This window comes from Phyllobates terribilis, unplaced genomic scaffold (genome assembly GCF_046119375.1).
Source record: "Phyllobates terribilis strain yellow unplaced genomic scaffold, ASM4611937v1 Scaffold_1__5_contigs__length_1240528914, whole genome shotgun sequence".
Lineage (NCBI taxonomy): Eukaryota > Metazoa > Chordata > Amphibia > Anura > Dendrobatidae > Phyllobates > Phyllobates terribilis.
The window spans coordinates 306,651,288-306,673,567 of record NW_027362761.1 but is presented as its reverse complement, the minus strand read 5'-3'; the positions used below and the strand labels follow the sequence as shown (position 1 = coordinate 306,673,567).

The following is a 22,280-nucleotide window of genomic DNA, read 5'->3' as shown; positions in this document are numbered from 1 at the left end:
CACTTTGGATTTTGCCAGAATGATTTACAGACACAAAGTAAAGAAATGCTGCACTATGTAGTTCTTTACAAGTTGTAGAACTGCATAGCTTATCATCATTTACTTATAAGATTAATTAGATTTTTATCTGCATTGATTCTAATAACCAGTCTTGAAGTACTGAATATCAACAATAGGTAAGAGCACAATAGATAGACAATGGCCCAACTACTCCAAGACTTGTCCAATATGAGAGTCAGCGTCATAGCTCTATATTTTTGCTACCATGGAGGAAAGCTTGATATATACTTATAGGATGTTTAATTTGACTCTATGATAACAACTCTTCACTGGTTTCTTGCATAATGTAAAAATAACAAAAGGCTTTCATTCCCATTCTACGAGTCCAAGGGGTTCAGATCCTGCACCACTACATCACATAGGCTAAATAATTGCATGTGGTCCCAAAACGTATATAGAATACATTGGTTAGAATTTAGCTCATTACACTGTTCTTCCCAAGACACAAATCCTCAATTACTATGATCATCTTAAAATACAGTTTCCAAATAAATAAAATACTCACCCATATTCCAACAGCCAGCACCACCACAAAATATACCACAATTACAGAGATATCCGCTGGGTTGTTAATGGGGATGGTGTTGTCTTTGGCTGGACCACCAGTGGTGGCACTTGGGGTAGATGACATGTTGCCTGTCTCAGTCTAAGAGACACTGTCTCAGTGCACTCTGCCAGCAGGTGCCCTATTCTTCCTTTAGGTGTGTGACTCAGATGTGGGGTTAATAATAAACTCATCCCACATTGGTCCTCCCTCCCCTTACCTTACCAATGTATAACCTGCTCCTGATTTACTTTCCAAAACCTAGTCAGGACACAGATAAGTCCTTCATATCCTCTACAGTTCAGCATTCCTTGATAAACGTGTGAGACCTGAGAAGTCACCTGCGTTGTTGAGAAATGGAATGTGTGGAATCAGGTAGCAGAAAGCAGATGGGTGTATGCCAGGTGATGCCAGCTTGGCAGCTTTCTCTGGACAGTTTGTGTATTGTTAGCATTAACAATGTTGTCTTCTTCATGAGACACGTTATAGTTATATACAGTGGGGGGAAATAAGTATTTGATCCCTTGCAGTTTTTGTAAGTTTGCTCACTGACAAAGACATGAACAGTCTATAATTTTAAGGGTAGGTTAATTTTAACATTGAGAAATAGAATATAAAAAAAAAATCAAGAAAATCACATTGTATAAATTTGATATTTTTTTTTTGCATTTTGCAGTGATAAATTGGCAAACTTCAGACAGCCTGCACATGAGCCTTCTTAGCAGGGGGACCTTGCGGGCACTGCAGGATTTTAAACCTTTCAGGCGTAACATACAGTAAAAGAAAATAGCTGAAAGTTGGATCACCAACATATACAGGATTAGGCATCGTAAACATTGATAGAAACAACTAGCTATTGAGCCCGTTCTCCGCCCGGGTGGCGAGCATTTTTATTGGTATATGGTCTCCCATGCTGGTATTTGTGCTGCCCCCATCCTGATATTTGTGCTGCCCCCATCCTGTTCCCCCATCCTGTTATGTGCTGCCCTCATCCCTATCCTGGTATGCATGGCACGCCTCATCCCTATTCTGGTATGCATGGCACCCCTCACTCCCAATCCTGGTATGCATGGTACCCCTCACCCCCAATACTGGTATGCATGGCATCTCTCACCACTAATCCTGGTATGCATGGCACGCCTCATCCCTATTCTGGTATGCATGGCACCCCTCACTCCCAATCCTGGCATGCATGGCACCCTTCATCCCAATCCTGGCATGCATGGCACCCCTCATCCAATCCTGGCATGCATAACGCTCCTCATCCTGGTATGCATGGCTCCCTCATCCCTATCTTGGTATGCATAGCACCCCATCCCTCATCCTGGTATGTATGGTACCCCTCATCCCTATCCTGGTATACATGGTACCCCTCATCCCTATCCTGATATGCATGGCACCCCTCATCCCCAATCCTGGTATGCATGGCACCCCTCATCCCTATCCTGGTATGTATGGTACCCCTCATCCTGGTATGCATGGTACCCCTCATCCCTATCCTGGTATGCATGGCACCCAATCCCTCATCCTGGTATGCATGGTACCCCTCATCCCTATCCTGGTATACATGGTACCCCTCATCCCTATCCCGGTATACATGGTACCCTTCATCCCTATCCTGGTATGCATGGCCCCTCATCCGATTCCTGGTATGCATGGCACCCCTCATCCCTATCCTGGTATGCGTGGCACGCCTCATCTCTATCCCGGTATGCATGGCACCCTCATCCCCCAATCCTGGTATGCGTGGCACTCCTCACCCCCAATATTGGTACGCATGGCACCCCTCACCCCCAATCCTGGCATGCATGGCACCCCTCATCCTGGTATTCATGGCTCCCTCATACCCAATCCTAGTATGCATGGTACCCCATCCCTCACCCCTATCCTGGTATGTATGGTACCCCTCATCCCTATCCTGGTATGCATGGCACCCCATCCCTCATCCTGGTATGCATGGTACCCCTCATCCCTGTCCTGGTATACATGGTACCCCTCATCCCTATCCTGGTATGCATGGCCCCTCATCCGAATCCTGGTATGCACATCCCCCCCAGATCCCTATCCTGGTATGCATGGTGCCCCTCATCCCCCAATCCTGGTATGCATGGCACCCCTCATCCCCAATCCTGGCGTGCATGGCACCCCTCATCCCCAATCCTGATATGCATGGCACCCCCTATCCCCAATTCTGGAATGCATGGCACCCCTCATCCCAATCCTGGTATGCATGGCACCCCATCTCTCATCCTAGTATGCATGGCACCCCTCATCCCAAATTTGATATACATGGCACCCCATCCCTCATCCTGGTATGCATGGTACCCCTCATCCCTGTCCTGGTATACATGGTACCCCTCATCCCTATCCTGGTATGCATGGCCCCTCATCCGAATCCTGGTATGCACATCCCCCCCAGATCCCTATCCTGGTATGCATGGTACCCCTCATCCCCCAATCCTGGTAAGCATGGCACCCCTCATCCCCAATCCTGGCATGCATGGCACCCCTCATCCCCAATCCTGATATGCATGGCACCCCCATCCCCAATCCTGGAATGCATGGCACCCCTCATCCCAATCCTGGTATGCATGGCACCCCATCTCTCATCCTGGTATGCATGGCACCCCTCATCCCAAATTTGATATACATGGCACCCCTCATCCCAATCCTGGTATGTATGGCACCCCTCATCCACCAATCCTGGTATGCATGGCACCCCCCATCCCCCAATCCCTCATCCTGGTATGAGGCCGGGGGAGGAGTGTGGCGCCGGAGTGCGCGCATGCCCATACCGTGCTGTCCGGCGCCATTTTGCTGAAGACACACTGCAAATGTGTCTTCAGTAAAATGGTGCGGGATAGCGCTATGCGCATGCGTCAATTCCGATGCTTTCACTGCGCCCCCGGACTCCGGGGAGGAGAGAGGCGCCGTGGCAACGCTCCTCCCGGTCAGGTAAGTATGTAAGTATGGCGCCGGAGATCGCGGTATGCGTTCAGTGCCTACGCATACTCCGATCTCCGGCGCCATACACTCCTCTTACCTGTAACGGCTCCATGCGTGCTTCTGTCTGGAGCCAGACTGTGCAGGCATGTCGCGCTTGCGCAGTCTATAAAGGCTTCAGACAGAGACACGCATCCCCGGTTATATTATAGATGTAGTCTACAGTCAACAGTGGTAAGTGCAGTACTTTAAGGCACATTATCATAGAAATCTTACTCCTACTGGAATGATCTTTCAATATCAATTCAAGTGTAAAAGCAGTAAAATCTGTATTCAGTGAAGACAGATTTTCCCATAATTGTGAAAGGAGATGGCAGCTACTCCGCATAAGATTCTAAGAAGAGGGGAGGAGAGAGGAGCTAGTAGCAGACAGACATTCTGCTGCAAGTTCTCCTGAAACCACAGTAAGGCTACAGTCTTATGACCATAGAGTATCTCATGTGAGAGAATCGGATAGATTATGTTAATGACACTCCGATCAACCTCTGTCAGAGATTGATCAGAGTGTCAGTTTAGTGTAATCCAATTCTCTCGGATGAGGAGAATCGTAGCACATGTAAGGAGAAGATGGAGAACAAAATTTCTCCTTCTTCTCCATTCTGTGAGTCCATGGAAATTGGACAGCAGTCAGATGTCATCGAGTGGAGTGAGATGATTTCAACATTTCCAATGACTGAATACATATTTTACCTCAGAAATGAGAGTGAAACATCAGTCCAGGAAGAGAAAGAAGCAGATTTCTCTGATACGATATATGACAAAGTTTCTTATTTTCATATGTACTATTGATTTATGAAATAAAAATTTAAACAACGTTTACTCTTTAACCCTTTCACCCCCCAAGCCTGTTCTCACCTTCTTGACAGCCAATTTTTTCAATTCTGACCAGTGTCACTTAACTCTGGAACGCATCAACGGATCCCGCCGATTCTGAGATTGTTTTTTTTGCCACATATGGTACTTTATGATAGTGGTAAAATGTATTCAATATGACTTGAGTTTATTTGTGAAAAAATCTGAAATTTGGCAAAAAAAAATAAAATTTTCAAATTTTCAAAATTTTAATTTTTATGCCCTTTAAATCAGAGAGTTATGTCACACAAAATAGTTAATAAATAACATTTCTCACATGTCTACTTTACATCAGCATAATTTTTAAACATATTTTTTTTTTGTTAGGAAGTTAAAAGGGTTAAAAGTTGACCAGCAATTTTTTATTTTTCCAACAAAATTTACAAAACAATTTTGTTTAGGGAACGCATCACATTTGAAGTGATTTTGAGAGGTATATATGACAGAAAATACCCAAAAGTGTCATCATTCTAAAAACTCAAGGTGCTCAAAATCATATTCAAGAAGTTTATTAACACTTCAGGTGCTACACAGGAACTAATTGAATGTGGAAGTAAAAAATTAACAATTAACTTTTTTTCGCAAAAATTTAACTTTAGACCCAAAGGTAACAGGAGAAAATGCACCATACAATTTGTCATACAATTTCTCCTGAGTCCGTTGATACACAATACATGGAGGAAAACTATTGTTTGGGTGCACGGCAGGGCTCGGAAAGGAGGGAGCGCCATTTGACTTTTTGAATGCAAAATTTGCTGAAATCATTAGCGGATGTCATGTCACGTCTGGAGAATCCTTGATGTCCCTAAAGAGTAGAAACCCCCCACAAGTGACCTTATTTTGGAAACTAGACCCCTCGAGGAACTTATCAAAATGTGTGGTGAGCACCTTGAACCCCCAGGTGCTTCACAGAAGTTTATAATGTTGAGCTGTGAAAATAAAAAAATCTAATTTTTCTGACAAAAATGTTCTTTTAGCCACAATTTTTTTATATTCACAAGGGTTACAGGAGAATATGTACCATACAATTTGTTGTGCAATTTCTCACAAGTACACTGATACCCCATATGTGGAGGTAAACAACTGTTTGGGCGCACGGCAGGGCTCAGAAAGGAAGGAGTGATGTTTTGGAATGCAGATTTTGATGGAATGGTCTGCGGGTGTCATGTCGCATATGGAGAGCCCCTGATGTCTAAACAGTGGAAACCACCCACAAGTGACCCCATTTTTGAAACTAGATCCCTAGGAATTTATCTAGACATGTGCTGAGCACCTTAAACCCCTAGGTGCTTCACAGAATTTTACAACGTTGATCTGTGAAAATGAAAAAATATAAAAATTTTCCACAAAAATGTTTTAGCCCCAAATCTTTTCATTTTTACAAGGATAGCAGGAGAAATTGATTCCAAAATTTGTTGTGCAATTTCTCCATATGTGGTCGAAAACTACTTTTGAGATACGGTGCAAATGTCAGAAGGGAAGAAGCGCCATATTGCAGTTCAGATTTTGCTGGACTGGTTTGAGGGTGTCATGTCAAATTGGTAGTGTCACTGAGGTGCCAGCTCAGCTGAACATCCCATTAGCAACCCCATTTTACAAACGACACCTCTGAATTCATCTTGTGATCTTGTGATCATATTGACACCACAGGTGTGTCACAGCCAGAGGCGTAGCTAGGGTTTTGGTTCAGGGGGGGCAAAACTTCTGAGTGGGCCCCTTACCAGGTAACCCTGATTACAGCTATGGTATGGTCAGACACAGAGGGGGACTGATGGGAGAGGGAGCGTTGCGCTCCTTCTCTCATCAGTTAACTTGCGGCGGTGACGGGTGGGGGAGCCCGATGCTGGTACCGGGGCCCCCTCTCCTGCTCAAGGGCCGCATATTGGCTGCCGGGCAGTGCAGGGACATCAAGTCTCCCTGCTCTGCCCGGAATGTAAATGTAAAGGCGACCCCCCCCCCTCTACGCTACTGGTCACAGCATTTTATACCATTGTGCAGTGAAGAAAAAAATAATAAAATGTTTACCACCAAAATTTTGTTTTAGCCTCAGATTTTACATTTTCACACTGGGTTATGGGTAAAAATGGCACCAAAATTTGTCCCACAATTTCTCCTGAATGTAGACATACCCCATATGTGGCTGTGCAGTACTGCTTAGCCACACGGCGAGACTCGGGAGAGTATGAGCGCTATTTGCCTCCTGGAGCACAGATTTTCATAGAATAGTTTCCAGACTCCATATACAGAGCCCCTAGAATAGTAAAATCCCCCCTCAAGTGACCCCATTTTGGAAATGATACCCCTTTGGGAACTTATCTACAGGTGTAATGATGATTTTGATTTCATGGGTGCTTTCTAGAAACAAGCAGCAGTGAATGTTGCTGAGTGAAAATTGCAAACTGCCATTGTAGTTCCTAGTGCATTGTAGTGACCAGTACTTTGTAGTGACCAGTAAGTTTTGCCCAGCTCGTGCTTCTGGAGACATGCACCTGTAAATTAGGTGAGCTCTCATCGCTACAGAAATGCCAAACATGTGGATGCTAAATGTGGTTTAAACGCACTGGGGCTCAGAAGGGACAGGTCATATTGATTTGGGAGCACAGAATTAGCTTAATTTCTTTTGGGGGGGCGAGGAGCCATAGCGCTTTTCCAGAGCCTTTGTACTACCAGTAACGTGGAAGCCCCTTATATTTCCATTGACAGATAATGGATCTAAGTGAGGGCTTTTTTATGGATTGAGTTGAAGGTTTTATTGGGATCATTTTACATAACATTTTGGATCACATTTATCTGGCACTCTTATGCTGAGCAATTACTTTGGGGTTTCCATCTAAAATGTGACAGATGAAACCCCTGATGGATCCATTCACTATAATGAGGCAGCAGAGTTACTCTGGACTCCGTCTGGCCTCTGTTCAGCATTGTCCTTCTTTTCAGAAGTGCACAAAACTGTGGCCAAGGGCACTTTTATGCATGCCTGAAAAGACAGACACTGCTGGATCACAGGCCAGACTGCATCCACAGTGTCTCTATTTGCCTCATTATAGGGAATCTTTCGCCGAGGGATCCGTCTGAATCAAGTATTTCAGAGTTTCAGATGTAAATCCCGGTTAAGCGCTCAGCGCAGGCGCAGGATAAATGTGAGCCTAGCAATACTGCGATCTTTGGGAGGCAGTATGAACAAATCAACAGCAGGTGAACAATTTGTTTAATTTATTTTTACCCTGCTTCTTATGCGGTTTAAGTGTGCTTTCACACAGCGTTCTGTGTCCCCGTCAGGGCATAAGTCCTAATATTCCCCGCAAAACGGGGTCTGGACGTATGCTCTGACAGGGCCATAGACCGCAATGGTGATGGCAGAGTGAATATGCACTCTGCCGTGCACTTCTTTCGGGAGTGTACGCCCACAGGAGGCGGACACTCAGACGCAGCAGCCTACGTCTGAGTGGCCGCCTTCTGTGGGTGTACACTCCCGAAAAAAGTGCACGGCAGAGCGCACATTCACTCTGCCGTCACCATTGCGGTCTATGGCCCTGTCAGAGCATACGTCCAGACCCCGTTTTGCGGAGAATTTTAGGACGTATGCCCAACGGGGACACAGAGCGTTGTGTGAAAGCACCCTAAGTGATTAGATGACTTTATTCTTTGGGTCGGTGCGATTACAGCGATATCAGATTTATATTGGGTTTTTATGTTTGGCTGCTGTCACACACTGAAAGACGCTTTTCATTGCAAAAACAGGTTTTTGCAGCGCCATATTTAGATAGCTATAATTTTTACATATTTCTGCTGACAGAGTTATGTGAGGGCTTGTTTTTTGAGGGACGAGTTGATGTTTTTTTTGGTACATGACATTTTTTGATCGCTTTCTATTCCGATTTTTGGGAGGCAGAATGAACAAAAACAAGCAATTCAGGAATTGTTTTTTTTTTTTTTTATATTTCATTCCTTGTGTGGTAAAATTGATAAGGTAGCTTTATTCTTCGGGTCAGTACAATTGCGGCGATACCACATTTATATTTTTTAATGTTTTCAGCTGTACCATTTTTATTTACATTCATCTTTTTGATCACATTTTATTCCTCTTTTTGTTCGGCGGTATGATAATAAAGCATAGTTTTTTTGCCTCGTTTTTTGTTTATTTTTTTAACGCTGCATGTCGGGAAGGGGTTAATTAACAGATTTTAGACTTAAATAGCAAAATTCTCTATTCTAAGGTAATTCTAAGGCATTCAATGACTTTACCATTACTGATATAGACATGAGGAGGGAGAAGCTAGAGGCAGATCTCCTTGTTCCCCCCCTTCCTATCTAGATAGAATCTTATCAGTAGCAGCTGCCATCTCCTATCTCAGTAATGGGAAAGTCGGTCTTCAATGAATACAGATTTTACCTCAGAATTGAGAATTTTGATAATGACTGATCAATTCTGACAGAGAAAGAAGCAATTCTCTCTGATAAGACATATTACAACGTTGCTTATTTTCATGTGTACTAATGATTTATGGAATACAAATTAAAATGACGGTTACTCTTTAAATATTGGTCAAATACACTTTTTGCCTATTATTACAAGACTTTGCACAAAGTTAGGACGGTACCAATAGTACAAAAAATACCTTTTATATATTCTGTTACTTTTTGTAAAATAGTTGACGCTGTGTAAGGAAACAACTATGAAGGGTTCAAATTCCTAATGAGAACTTCAGAGCACCTCCAAAAGAGCAATTTTTGTGGGGGGGGGAGTCTTATATGCAATGGTCAGAAACTACAAAAATTGGTCTAAGACAGCAGCGACAGGGTCTTGGTTGTGTAACGTGGCGTGGGTCGGTAGCTGTGGGCGAGGTACTCTTCTGCTGCGCTCCAGCACGTTAAACGTGGGGGTCCTGGCTGGCTGTGAGGGCGCTACACCCGTGCAGGACACATGTAACCAATGTTGCTAGTTTGCCAGGACCAGATGTTTTATAGTTAAATGACGGAGACCACCATTCAAAAGTAAACTTTTTATGAACGGGAACTTGACAATATTTACAAGAGATAGTGGGTACACAGTCTTATTAACATTTTGTCATGGGGATACCGTGACAGACAGGGGCCAGAAAATCACAGCGTCTGGTCACACGAAATCGTGCACTGATTAGAACTGCTTCACCATCCTATTAAACAGTGCAGGTTTTCCTTGCTCTGTCATTGCAAGGGTTAATCAGTGCAGGTGATCTCATGGAGCTGTCCATCCAGAATTGCCTCAGCTGTTCTTTGTTGGCCACTCACCTCCAGTATATATACTCTCCACTGTCACTTGGGAATTGCCAGTGATAGTTCTTACTTCCTGGTTAGGTGTTGGAGGAAAAATTCAGTGTTTGGAGTAGGCGGTTGGAGAGTTGTTCAAGAGATTTCTGCTTTTCCCATTAGGGTGCCATTATGGATGGTAATGCTAATGCTCAGGAACTCCCACCCGGGACACTTTACTTGTCTCACATACTCAGTCCTGTTTAGGCCCGTTACCTTAAAGAAAACTCATGGCTAGGCGTCATCCCCCAGGACCCATATCTAGAAGGTCACTCTGTCTCTTAGTCACTTATGCTCTGGATCGCGCTATACTATTCCTTTGGTCTCCTCTCACTTAGGGACACCCCAGAATTCGTGACTGTTCACATTGGACCTTGAATCCACTTGCTATGCACTCCAGGCCCTTTCTGACTTCTTACCAGGAAATCATCTCTGATCTTGCTATATAGCCCATCCCTCTCTGGGCCGGTCCAAACTCTTAACTCTCACTGTCCCTGTCAACTACCTATTGCTGAGCAGAATATAGCTTCATCACTAACAATGCAAAACATTAAACAGGCAACCATTATAATGCATCTGATCACATCACAACAACACACATATTAACTCCATTAACGCATAGCACAATTCACATTACTCCACATAACATTAAACTTGTTTCTTCAAAGGGGAACGTGAGCAACATGTCCATCTCCTTATATTTCCCCCTTATTTAATGATGGCCAACCTCGGCCATCCGGAACCTATAATACAACAACACACTCCCTCACATAGCTTGTGATTAATTGAAGTCAACACCCAGACCCTCTCCTGCACATAACTTAGTTGACCAATTACTTAGGAAAAACATTACGTCACTCTCCTGCACATTACGTATACCAGTTACTTGAGATGAATGGGGGGCCACTCTCCTGCACATTATTTAGATTAGCGAGCATTACTTCTGGTTTCATGTGAACCGGTCCTCTCAGGACCCTGAAACTTATGAGTCCATTGGATTGATTTAATTTTTCCAAACTGAGGCTCTTTGCCAACAAAACAATTCATCCCAGTAAAGGTAGATATTTTCACTGCCGGCACAGTCCAGACAGGGACACAGTCCTTGTGGCTCCATTCCTGTCCATAAGACAGGTGTACAGTCCCTTACAGATGTTGCCCTTACTGGATAAGGCTCAGTCTTTGACTAATGGTGTATAACCCTCTAGTGGCTGCAGTGTCCCTTTAAGTCCTTAGGGGAATGCACAATAGGCACCTCAAAACTGGGAAGGAAAAAAACGACTTCCGACATTCGTGGACATCTATATGGGGAGTCCCGGATCTGCGGGTCTTAGACCCGTTGGACAGTAGTTCTTCAAAACCTTCAAATTTCTCTGGTCAGTGGTGCAACAGGCACAACGTGGCTTTCCAGCTTTCGACTCCATTATTTTCCATTTCTTTACTGGTTCCCCTTAGACCTCTGTATTCCACCGCTCCTTGGTGTTAGAGGTCTCCCCCTTGCCACTGGGGACTGCTATTGGGGTTGGTGGGGAATCCACCAGCTACTGAATCAATAAGGCTTCCAACAGCTTGGCCCTCCCACAGGCCATGAAACAGGTCGGGGTCCACAGTTTGGCTTTCACGCCACTTCCAGCCTTTCCATCAGAGGGTCCAGTGACTTTCTCCACCAAGGCACAGAGTCTCACCCCTTCCTCCGTTAGGGACACCAGCTACCGCACCTGCGCACACCCTATCTTTGAGCCTTCTCGGGTCATTGCACACTTCTGCTTTTTGTCCGAAAATGGTGCCGTCCCACTTACCACTCGGCATCTTGCATCACGGCTACACCATCCGCTGGGTAGGATCTCGCTCTCCTCACCATCTTGTTTCTTCCACGCCTACATCCATTTTCTGCTGTCATTATGGAATGGGCAGACCTTTTCCTTCCAAATCATCTTACCGCAGAGGCCACTCCTCGCCATAGGCAGGCACTCCCAGTTCCAACACTCCCTTCTGTAGGCGTAACCTTGGAAGGGCTGGACACGGCTTTGCGCCCTTTCATTCCTTCTATGCCCACGATGGGTTGGACCTTCTTGTTGTTCTGTGACACTAATCGCCCTTTTAAAGTTTGTACTTTGCTTTTCCAGCTGCAAGACTTGATCCAGCCGACTACGCCAAGTATAACGTGGAGTGGGGCAGTAGCCGTGGGCAAGGTATTTTGTTGCGCCCTGTCACGTTAAATGAAAGTGGGGGACCTGGCTGGGTGTGTAGATTTGTGCTGTGAGGGCAGTTCACCCCTGCAAGTCACATGTAACCGATGTTGCTTGTTTGCCAGGGCAAGATGTTTTACAGTTCATTGAGGGAGACCACCATTCAAAAATAAATTTTTTACTGAACGGGAACTTGGTAGGGAATATATACAAGCGATAGCAGGTACACAGTCTTATGAAGATTTCCTTCTCAACTAGAAGCATTTTCCCCACAGTTTCCTTCCTTTCTTTATAGTTCTATATCTTCACTTTTCCTCTTTACTCCTTCTACTGGTCCTCTGTTTCCTCTATTTATCACTACTTCATTACAACCCAGCTTTACCACTGCAGCTTTAACACTACAGTCCAGGCTATGGGCAGGATGTTGCATGGAAGACAACTCTGCCTCCAAAGCTTATTTTACATGAACGGTGAAAAGCTTATTTTAAATGAAGGGTGAGCTATCAGTGTGATGTCTCTTGATCTCACTACAGAGCTGTGTGTGATTATAACTGTCACATCTGCAGGTTCCTCTCAGGGCTTTAGTTTCCATCTCACAGGCAGACAGGGTTGCAATATTGTTGCAATACAGCGGAGCTTAGGTAGCTGCAAAGAATGGGTTTGCAAGAAGACAAAGTTCATTTCTCCTGTTTTGTGTTAGTTACTTGTCTCACACTGGTAACTCCCCCCTGCATGTAAAATAACATCCTCCCCATAGCCTGGAAGAGGTCATTTATATAAAGTGATACAAGATGATTTGTCAACAACAAGACATCTGATGTGAGAAGTACATATAGGACTTTTTTTCAGCAGTCTGTAACGTGAAGCCCTATATTAACAGTTTAGATAGGTCAAATGTGGTGACAGATTCCCTTTAAGGAATGGTTTCCATGAGGAACATGGAAAATTCAAGATATTGACTTCAAATTTCCATAATTTCAATCGGATTGAGCATTTGTGCCATCTGCTAATATAACAAGTATTATCCATGGACACTGATTATCTGCAGTGGTCATGCAACACAAAAGTGTAATGTGACCGTCGGGAAATACAGCACCAGCATTGCTAGAACAGCGCTGGCTTGGGAGGTGAGTGTGTGTCTTTATAGTCTTATCTTGGGGCACTTTAGCAGATGAGAATGTGTTTTCCAGTAGTGGGCACCCCTTTTAACACTTTGGTGCCAGATACCAGAGGAGACCTCCAATGCTTTCTCTAGAAAATACAAGTAATACTCTTTCAACAGAATTTAGCAACAGCCTGAAGCTAGAGGAAGGTAGTCACTGAGAAATCAAATCCTTTAATTCATCAACAAGCTGTAGACTTCCATTTACAGTGGTGTGCAGTTCATCTATATAAATACAAACTACCAATGTATAACTATAAGGATAAGTTTACATTTCGCATCCCTGCACCAAAAGTCTGATGTTGACTTTGTTCTAGTTAGGGAATTACACCTATAATAATATCACACAATACTCACTTGTAAATCTCCTGGTATACTTTATGTTCCTTATTAATGTTTTGTATATTAGTAATATATATATTTATTAATGTCACTGTTTACACCCTTGTCCCTTTATTCCCCATCAGTCAACATTTGACATCAATACTAATTATTCAGTTCAGCTCCCCTCTCACTCCACCTTGCATGTATAAGTAAAAAGAAGGGATGGCCACCTGGACTTGCACAAGAAGCCACCAGGTCTGGTGATCACGCTAAAATCTTCCATAGACAATAAATAGCTGTTGACCGATGGTTTGACTGATGACTCTCTCCCGAGCACCCCATAATTCAGTATTCTCGTCTCAGCCAAGGGTTACTGTATTTCAGGGACAACAAAAGGATCAACCATTGGAAATTATACCTGCCAGATCCTTCTTTCCACTGACATCATCTGTCCGGGGAGAATCGGGAGGCCCTCATACACAATAACGTGTTGTTCGATCCTATCGATATTGGTGGGTTCAGTCAATGTTAATCTCATGTGTATGGGGCCCTTAATGCAGCTCTCTTTTCTATGCTGGACAACTATGTCACCGGTTTCTTTCACTATGATCTTTTTAGTGCAGGCCGTCATGCCTTTTAGATTCCCACCATCTATACTACTAATGTTAGGCTCTGTTCACAAAACCACCATGGTTCAAGCCATGGTTTCCAAGTGCAGACCTTGAGTTGAGATGAACGGTGTTTATGTACCTTTTCCTGGTTAACCGCATTTCCTTTTGCACATTTGAACATATGTAACGGTTGAATTATTTCTTTACCTTTTTGGTCTTCTGATTTGCAGGCTCGGGGTGACATCATCGTTGTGGCATGAAGCATGCATGATGTTGCACCCAGCCTGCCAATCAGAAGAAGTGCTTGGGATTCCGGCAGTTAGGAGGAGGTTTGCAGAGTTCCTGTCGGCAGCCTCATTAATCTACAGTAGTCTTATTCTTAATGGAATACTTTTGTATTAATGTTTCGAAACCATTTGAACATGACTCCCAGAAAAAGGAATTATAGTTAAATCACACTTTTAATTATATGGACATGTGCAAATATATAATAGATTTAAATGTGTGCAGGTAAAAGTTAATCACCAGGATACTGCAAATCGATTCACTCATCTCTAATGAATAGTTTTTCCATATACATGAAACGAAGAATTACAAGTCTATCATTCTTCTAATAAGTGATAGCTGTACAATATATATACACCTTCAAGGTTACTTATTAGCTGCAATTATATAGGCATACTTGAGATACTAAGACATGTTAGGAGAGATAAGATCCCTTCCCGCCTCTAAACCTTGGACCATCCATCACCATGTTGTTGAAGCCTTTCTATGAACTTTACTTTATAGATACACAGGTGCCATACTGACATTTTATATATCTGAGCAGACAGACAGAATGAAGACTGGTATAATGCAAGTTTATTGACAATGGGAAAACTCCTATCACTATCTACTTAATGAAAGATTAAGCTAATACCACACTTTTTGATTACTGTTGGATTCACGTACCTAATTGATTGACTCATGTGACTGCTGTAGTATATGCATGATATATCAAATGTATTTTCACACGTTTAAAGTCACACAGCAGGCAAAAAAATGGTTTTAATCAGAAGTATGCAGGCTCTATTTGCCCTCAAATTTTAATTTACCTGTTCTGGACACTACTCTGGAACTTACCACCCCAACCCATCAGAGTGTCCATTATCTTCAAAGGCAACCTAAATCCCACCTCATAAGAAAAGACTACAAACTGTAATAACCCTCACTCCACTACACATTCAGTCACTTCTTTGGTAGCTGATAAGCACTCATAAAAAGTTGTCAATCCCCTTCTCTGCACTCAGTATGTTTAAAGGGTTTTTTCCGCTTTCAGGAAAGTGGACCCCACATGCAATCCCACAAAATACCTAATATAACAAATTGAGCTGGTACTCACTCTCTCCGCCTCCACCACTGCTTCCCTGCCGTCGCTTGGGTCTCGGTATATTAACTCAGCGATATCTCAGCGATATCATTTTGACAGTGTGCATCAATGCTGTAGCCAATAACTGAGATCAACAGCTATGCAGCGGTAGACGGCATGAGCCACCGCACTCAGTGATTGGCTACAGCAGTGATGTACGCTGTTGACTTAACGTCACAGCTCCAGCTAAAACACCAAGATTCAAGCAATGGCAGCGAGCTGGACCCAGGGAGGGTGAGAACCTTTATAGCCCTTATTTAGGGGGCGTTGCTCACAGTATTCTCTGCAGGGGGTTGTCTTTTTGCTTCCCTGCATAATCAGCGTCTAAGCACCGCTCCCTTGGTAAAAAAAAACAAAAAACTTCCTTTCACCGTGTTTCAGAGATCATGTTCTCCATTGTCAGGGATGTTGAAACACTTTGGAAGGAAATTTGGTTGCCAAAACTCTCTGTAGTTTGTGAACTCACAACTAGGTGATTGGTTATTCTGAACCAGGAATTGTTTGAAAACATGCCACCTGCCAAGGAGTGCCAGACACAACTCTCGGTCAATAATGTGGTTCCAAGAAAGACACAAAAAATGTTTACTTTTACCAATATCAGAAAAGAAAATAATTCCAGGACAACTCCAGACATCAATTGTTTAGTTTCACCACCTTCAATTTAGGTAGGAATCTACCATTTTTTTGGGAATTAAGCTATCTATATTATTATTATTGTGTTTAAAATTTGAACGATTTAAATTTTGGAGACAGTGTGTTACTCTTCCAAACCATTTTCTTTTCTATTCAATCCCTTTCCTAATTTTTTGCATTTTCGTTTATTCCTCCTCTTTTTCCAAGAGCCATAACTTTTTTATTTAACTTTTTTATTTTTATGTCCACATAAACATATGAGGGCTTGTTTTTTTTGAGGGACTTGTACTTTCAAATTATACCATTAATTTTACAACACAGTTAACTATAAAACGGGAAAAACAATCCAAGTGCAGTGAAATTGAGAAAAAAACATGTAATTATGACATTTTTTGGGAATTGCTTTTACGGCGTACACTGTGTGGTGAAAATGACCTAGCAAAATGATTCTTCTCACCAGTACGATTACTGCCACACCAAACTTGTCCAGTTTTTTTATTATTACAGTTATGAAAAAAATCAAATGTGTAAAATGGATGGAGTCGATGGAGCTGTGTGTGGGCTTTGTTTTTTGCCGGGCGAGATGATATTTTTATTGATGCCATTCAGGGACAGATATGATATTTTGATTGCTTCTTAGAGCATTTTTTTGCCTAGTTACAGCGCCAAAAAAACTGAAATTTTGTCGTTTTTCTGTTTATGGTTTTTACCAATCAAGTTAATTATTTTTATATTTTGATAGAACGGACTTTTATAGACATGACAATACCACAAATCACTACATACCACTGTATTTTTTATTTTTTTATTATCTTCATTTTTAACCCTAGAACGCATACCTGGGGCCTCGCTGTTAATTGTTTTCTATTTTCTGCAAGATTACTTTAGTTAGAATTTTGAAACTCTAGGTATTCCTCAGGTATATAGTTGTTTGTCATTTTTGTTTGAGTTATTCCATGTTATTTGCACACGGGCCTAAAAGGCCCCAGGTATGTGAAAGTGTAGATTTTTATGGTCATGCGTTCTAGGGTTAAGTATGGGGTGATTAGAACTGTTATTTTTTTTATTTCTGATTTTTTTTTTGCCTTTTACTATATTTATTTGTCCCCTTAGGGGACTTGAATCTGTGATCGTCTGATTGCTTGTACTGTACATGTTATGATCTGCTACAAGCACTAAGGAAAGAAAGGAGATCTGACCCTACAATAGAACTAAGCTAGATCCCTACAATGTAACGGGGAACCTGATCCTGCGATCAGACCCGCTAAAGTCCTCGGCTAGTCTGTACGAAGACCTATAGATGCAAGGGAGGGATCCCTACAAGAACTAGGGACTGGGATAAAGTTGGACACCTCCTAGCAGAAATTGTAGCAGAAAAAGACAAACACACAACATAGAACATAAAGGTCCGAAGACCTAGCTAAACTGACTGAGAAAGGTAACTAAGCACCAGGCTAACTTAAGAGTAGAAATTACAATGAAGTCCAGCAAGGCCAGGAGGGCGGAGCAGGATTAAATAGGCAAAAAAGATCATGTGACCAGCAAGATAGAAAAAACCTAACAGGAGAGTTCTAACAGTACCCCCTCTTCTATGAGGATCCTCCGGATCCCCTAGGCCCAGGCTTATCAGGAAACCTCTTGTGAAACGCTCTGACAAGTCTGGAAGCAGAAACATCATCCGCCCTCACCCATGAGTTATCCTCGGGTCCGAAACCCTTCCAAGCGACGAGATACTGCAAACTCCCTCTATACCGTCTAGAATTTTAGAAATTTCGTATTCCCCGTCCTCCACCACCGGAGGAACAGTGGCAGAGGCGTCTCCATCTGACACATAAGCTCTTTTCAACAGAGAAACATGAAACACCGGATTAATCTTCCAGGAGGTAGGAACCTCCAACCTAACAGCAGATTGGTTAACTACCTGAAGCACCTTAAAGGGCCCTACAAACTTGGGACCCAATTTTTTAGAAGGAATCCTCAACCGCAGATTCTTAGAGGACAACCAAACCATGTCACCAACTGTAAACAAAACCTCTTGCCGTTTCCTATCAAAGTACCTCTTAGATTTTTTGTTAGCCTCCTGAAGATTACCACGCACATCCGTCCAAACTCTCTCCAAATCACCGGAAAAACTCTCCTCCTCAGGCACAGCCGATACCAATTTGGAGAATGACCCAAAAGACGGATGTCTCCCAGAACAACAAAAAAAAGGCGAACACCCAGCAGAAGAGGATGTATGGTTGTTAAGAGCAAACTCAGCAAGTGGCAGAAACTCAGACCACCCCTCCTGATTGTCTGCCACAAAACAACGCAAGAACCGCTCAACATCCTGATTCTTCCTTTCTGTCTGGCCATTAGACTCAGGATGATATCTGGATGAAAACGACAAATGAACTCCCAACCTGTCACAAAAAGCACGCCAAAAACGAGCCACGAACTGAGGTCCCCTATCCGAAACAATGTCAGTAGGAACGCCATGTAGTCTGACAATTTCCTTGACAAAGGCCTTAGCGAGTGTCTTAGCGCAGGGCAGTTTGATGAAAGGAACCAAGTGACACATCTTGCTAAAACGGTCCACGACCACCCAGATGACTGTGAAACCGTCAGAGGGGGGAAGGTCAGTAATAAAGTCCATAGCCAGATGTGTCCAAGGTGCACTAGGAACCTCCAGAGGGCAAAGCAACCCCGCTGCAGGAGTATGTGAAGACTTAGATCTAGCACACACCGTACATTGACGCACCCACTTAATGACTTCCTTCTGCCATCCAGGCCACCAAAAACTGCGACCCACAAGTCTCTTGGTCTCAGAAATTCCTGGATGACCTGCCAACCGAGACTCATGACACTCAACAAACAAATCTCTCCTAAAGGTCCTAGGCACAAACAACCTCCCATGGGGAGTGTTAGATGGGGCATTCTCCTGTGCTTTAAGAATCTCATCATCCAAAACGGAGTCCAATGCAGCAATCACAACACCTTCTTGTAAAATGCTCCCCTCCTCCTCAGCACCGACCATGGGAGAAAAGCTGCGAGACAAAGCATCAGCTTTAACATTCTTGGTACCCGGGATGTAAGTAACGGAAAAATTAAACCGCGAGAAAAACAGTGCCCACCTAGCCTGACGGGCATTCAAGTGCTTGGCAGCATCAAGATAGATCAGATTTTTATGATCAGTGAAAACCTGAATGGAAAATTCAGCACCTTCCAAGAGATGACGCCAGTGTTCAAATGCGAGTTTAATAGCCAGCAATTCCCGATTACCAATATCGTAATTAAGTTCAGTCTCAGAAAATTTTTTTGAAAAAAAAAGCACAGGGATGTACTCCATCCTTGTTTTTCTGAGACAACACCGCACCGACCCCCACCGAAGAAGCATCAACCTCAACCAAAAACGGCTTAGTCACATCAGGCTGCATAAGGATGGGAGCAGAGCTGAACCTCTCCTTTAGAAACACAAAAGCTTCAATGGCCTCAGTAGTCCACTGAACCGCATTAGCACCTTTCCTGGTGAGATCGGTCAGTGGTTTGACAACAATAGAAAAATTTTTAATGAATTTTCTGTAATAATTGGCGAAACCCAAAAACCTCTGTATCGATTTCAAACCAATAGGCCTAGGCCATTCCTGAACCGCCTGAACCTTCACAGGGTTCATCTCAAAGCCCTCGCTGGAGATAATGTAGCCCAAAAAACGAATTCTCTGTACAGCGAACTCACATTTCTCCAGCTTAGCAAAAAGCGAATTGTCAATTAATAACTGTAATACCTCACGTACGCTCCGCCAATGAGACTCCAGATCCGGTGAATAAATCAAAATGTCATCCAAATACACAACCACATTTTTGCCGATCAAAGGTCTAAGGATGTCATTAATAAGATTCTGAAAAAATGCTGGAGCATTGGTAAGACCAAAAGGCATAACCAGGTTCTCAAAATGACCCACAGGAGTGTTAAAAGCAGTCTTCCATTCATCACCCTCCTTCATGCGCAACAAATTGTATGCCCCCCGGAGATCAATTTTAGAGAACCACTTGGCCCCCACTAACTGGTTAAACAAATCAGGAATCAATGGCAGTGGGTAAGGATTGCGTACAGTAATTTTATTAATCTCACGAAAATCCAGACAAGGACGTAAACCGCCATCCTTTTTTTTAACAAAATCCAACAGCCACAGGAGACTTGGAAGGCCTAATGTGACCGGCGGCCAAGCTTGTCTGTATGTATTCCTCCAAAGCCTTTCTCTCAGGAATAGTAAGATTAAATAAACGACTTTTAGGAAGAGTCGCTCCAGGGACAAATTCAATGGTACAATCATAGTCTCTATGGGGAGGCAAAATTTGTGACTCCTCCTCAGAAAAAACTCTCCAAAAATCCTGAATAGGTACAGGTAATTCCCCTTTTTCCACCGCAGCAATACGTCCGTTACAACACTTGTCATAACACTTAGGGCTCCAGGACTTAATTTCATTGGTAGACCAATCCAGTACAGGATTGTGCAATTTTAACCAGGGTAACCCCAAAATTACTGGAGAAGGCAAATTATTTAATACCACCAAATCCAAATTTTCTTGGTGAATACCATTAATAGTGAGGGGAAATTCACAGACCTTGTGAGTAACACTCTTCAAGGGGGAGCCATCGACAGAAACCACAGCAATAGGGGATGACAAAGGTTTGGGTTTTAATTTAAGTTTTTCCAAGAATCCCCCATCAATCACATTCAGAGTAGAACCACAATCCACAAATATCCGAAATTCAATTAATTCTTCCTGAGCAGCAGTAGTAGCAGAAAGAAATAGCCCCTTAGTATTTAAACAGGCAATACGGGCGTAACTGACCTTTTTTTTTTTCTTTGTTCATACGAAACACACAGTTCTTAATAAAATGGTCAGATTTCCCGCAATAAAAACACAAACCTTCAGAAGATCTGCGGTCTTTTTCCTGAGAGCGGGGTGCCATCGCCCCAATCTCCATCGGCTCTCCAAAGTCAGTACAGACCCTCTCAAGACTCGGAGCTGACATGGCAGAGGATTTACTCTCATTAACCCTTGCATGCAGTCTCCTGTCCACCCGTATAGCTAATTGCATTGCCTCCTGCAAGTTTCCAGGTGTGGGATAAGCAATCAGCAAATCCTTAACCCTTTCACCTAGCCCCGCAAGAAACAAACTTTTCAAAGCTGGATCGTTCCACCCCACCTGGGCAGACCACTGACGGAAGTGAGAACAATATTTTTCCACATTACCTGATCCCTGCCTCAAACGTCTCAATTCAGTCTCAGCTGATGAGACACGATCAGGATCATCATACAACAAACCCAAAGCAGAAAAAAAACTATCTACTGATCTAATGCATGGATCACTAGGTTGGAGAGAAAAGGCCCATCCCTGAGGTTCCTTGCGCAAAAGTGACATTATGAACCCTATGCGCTGTGATTCATCACCAGAGGATCTGGGTCTCAAACGAAAATACAACAAATAAGCATTTTTAAAGGAAAAAAATTCTTCTTGATCACCAAAAAATAAATCAGGCAAACTTACCTTTGGCTCCACAAAATGTGCTCCAGAACAGCTACTCACGTGTTGTTGGAGCTCAGCCACCTCCAGAGAGAGTCCCTGCAGGCGTTGAGCCAAATCCTGAACCGACACCATGATGGAAACTGGAAGTCTTTCCTTAGAGATAATTTTAGGCTGGACTTACTGTTATGATCTGCTACAAGCACTAAGGAAAGAAAGGAGATCTGACCCTACAATAGAACTAAGCTGGATCCCTACGATGTAACGGGGAACCTGATCCTGCGATCAGACCCGCTAAAGTCCTCGGCTAGTCTGTATGAAGACCTATAGATGCAAGGGAGGGATCCCTACAAGAACTAAGAACTGGGATAAAGTTGGACACCTCCTAGCAGAAATTGTAGCAGAAAAAAGACAAACACACAACATAGAACATAAAGGTCCGAAGACCTAGCTAAACTGACTGAGAAAGGTAACTAAGCACCAGGCTAACTTAAGAGTAGAAATTACAATGAAGTCCAGCAAGGCCAGGAGGGCGGAGCAGGATTAAATAGGCAAGAAAGGTCATGTGACCAGCAAGATAGAAAAAAACTAACAGGAGAGTTCTAACAGTACACAGCATTGGTGCCCTGCGATCGCGTCAAGGGGATGCTGATGGAGGCGTCTTGCCTCTCACCCAGCCAAACCAGATCTCGCACT

The 22,280-nt window shown here is 43.3% G+C and overlaps 1 protein-coding gene across 1 annotated transcript in view; it reads right to left on the bottom strand.

Moving 5' to 3' along the window:
- The window catches only part of SLC5A1 (solute carrier family 5 member 1), a 133,053-nt gene extending 132,275 nt beyond the window's left edge, over positions 1-778 (bottom strand). Inside the window, exon 1 of the mRNA XM_073673998.1 lies at positions 566-778. Within this exon, the coding sequence (XP_073530099.1) occupies positions 566-691 (126 nt within the window). The 5' untranslated portion in view covers positions 692-778. The remainder of the gene's footprint in view (positions 1-565) is intronic.
- Between the last annotated feature and the right edge of the window lie 21,502 nt (positions 779-22,280).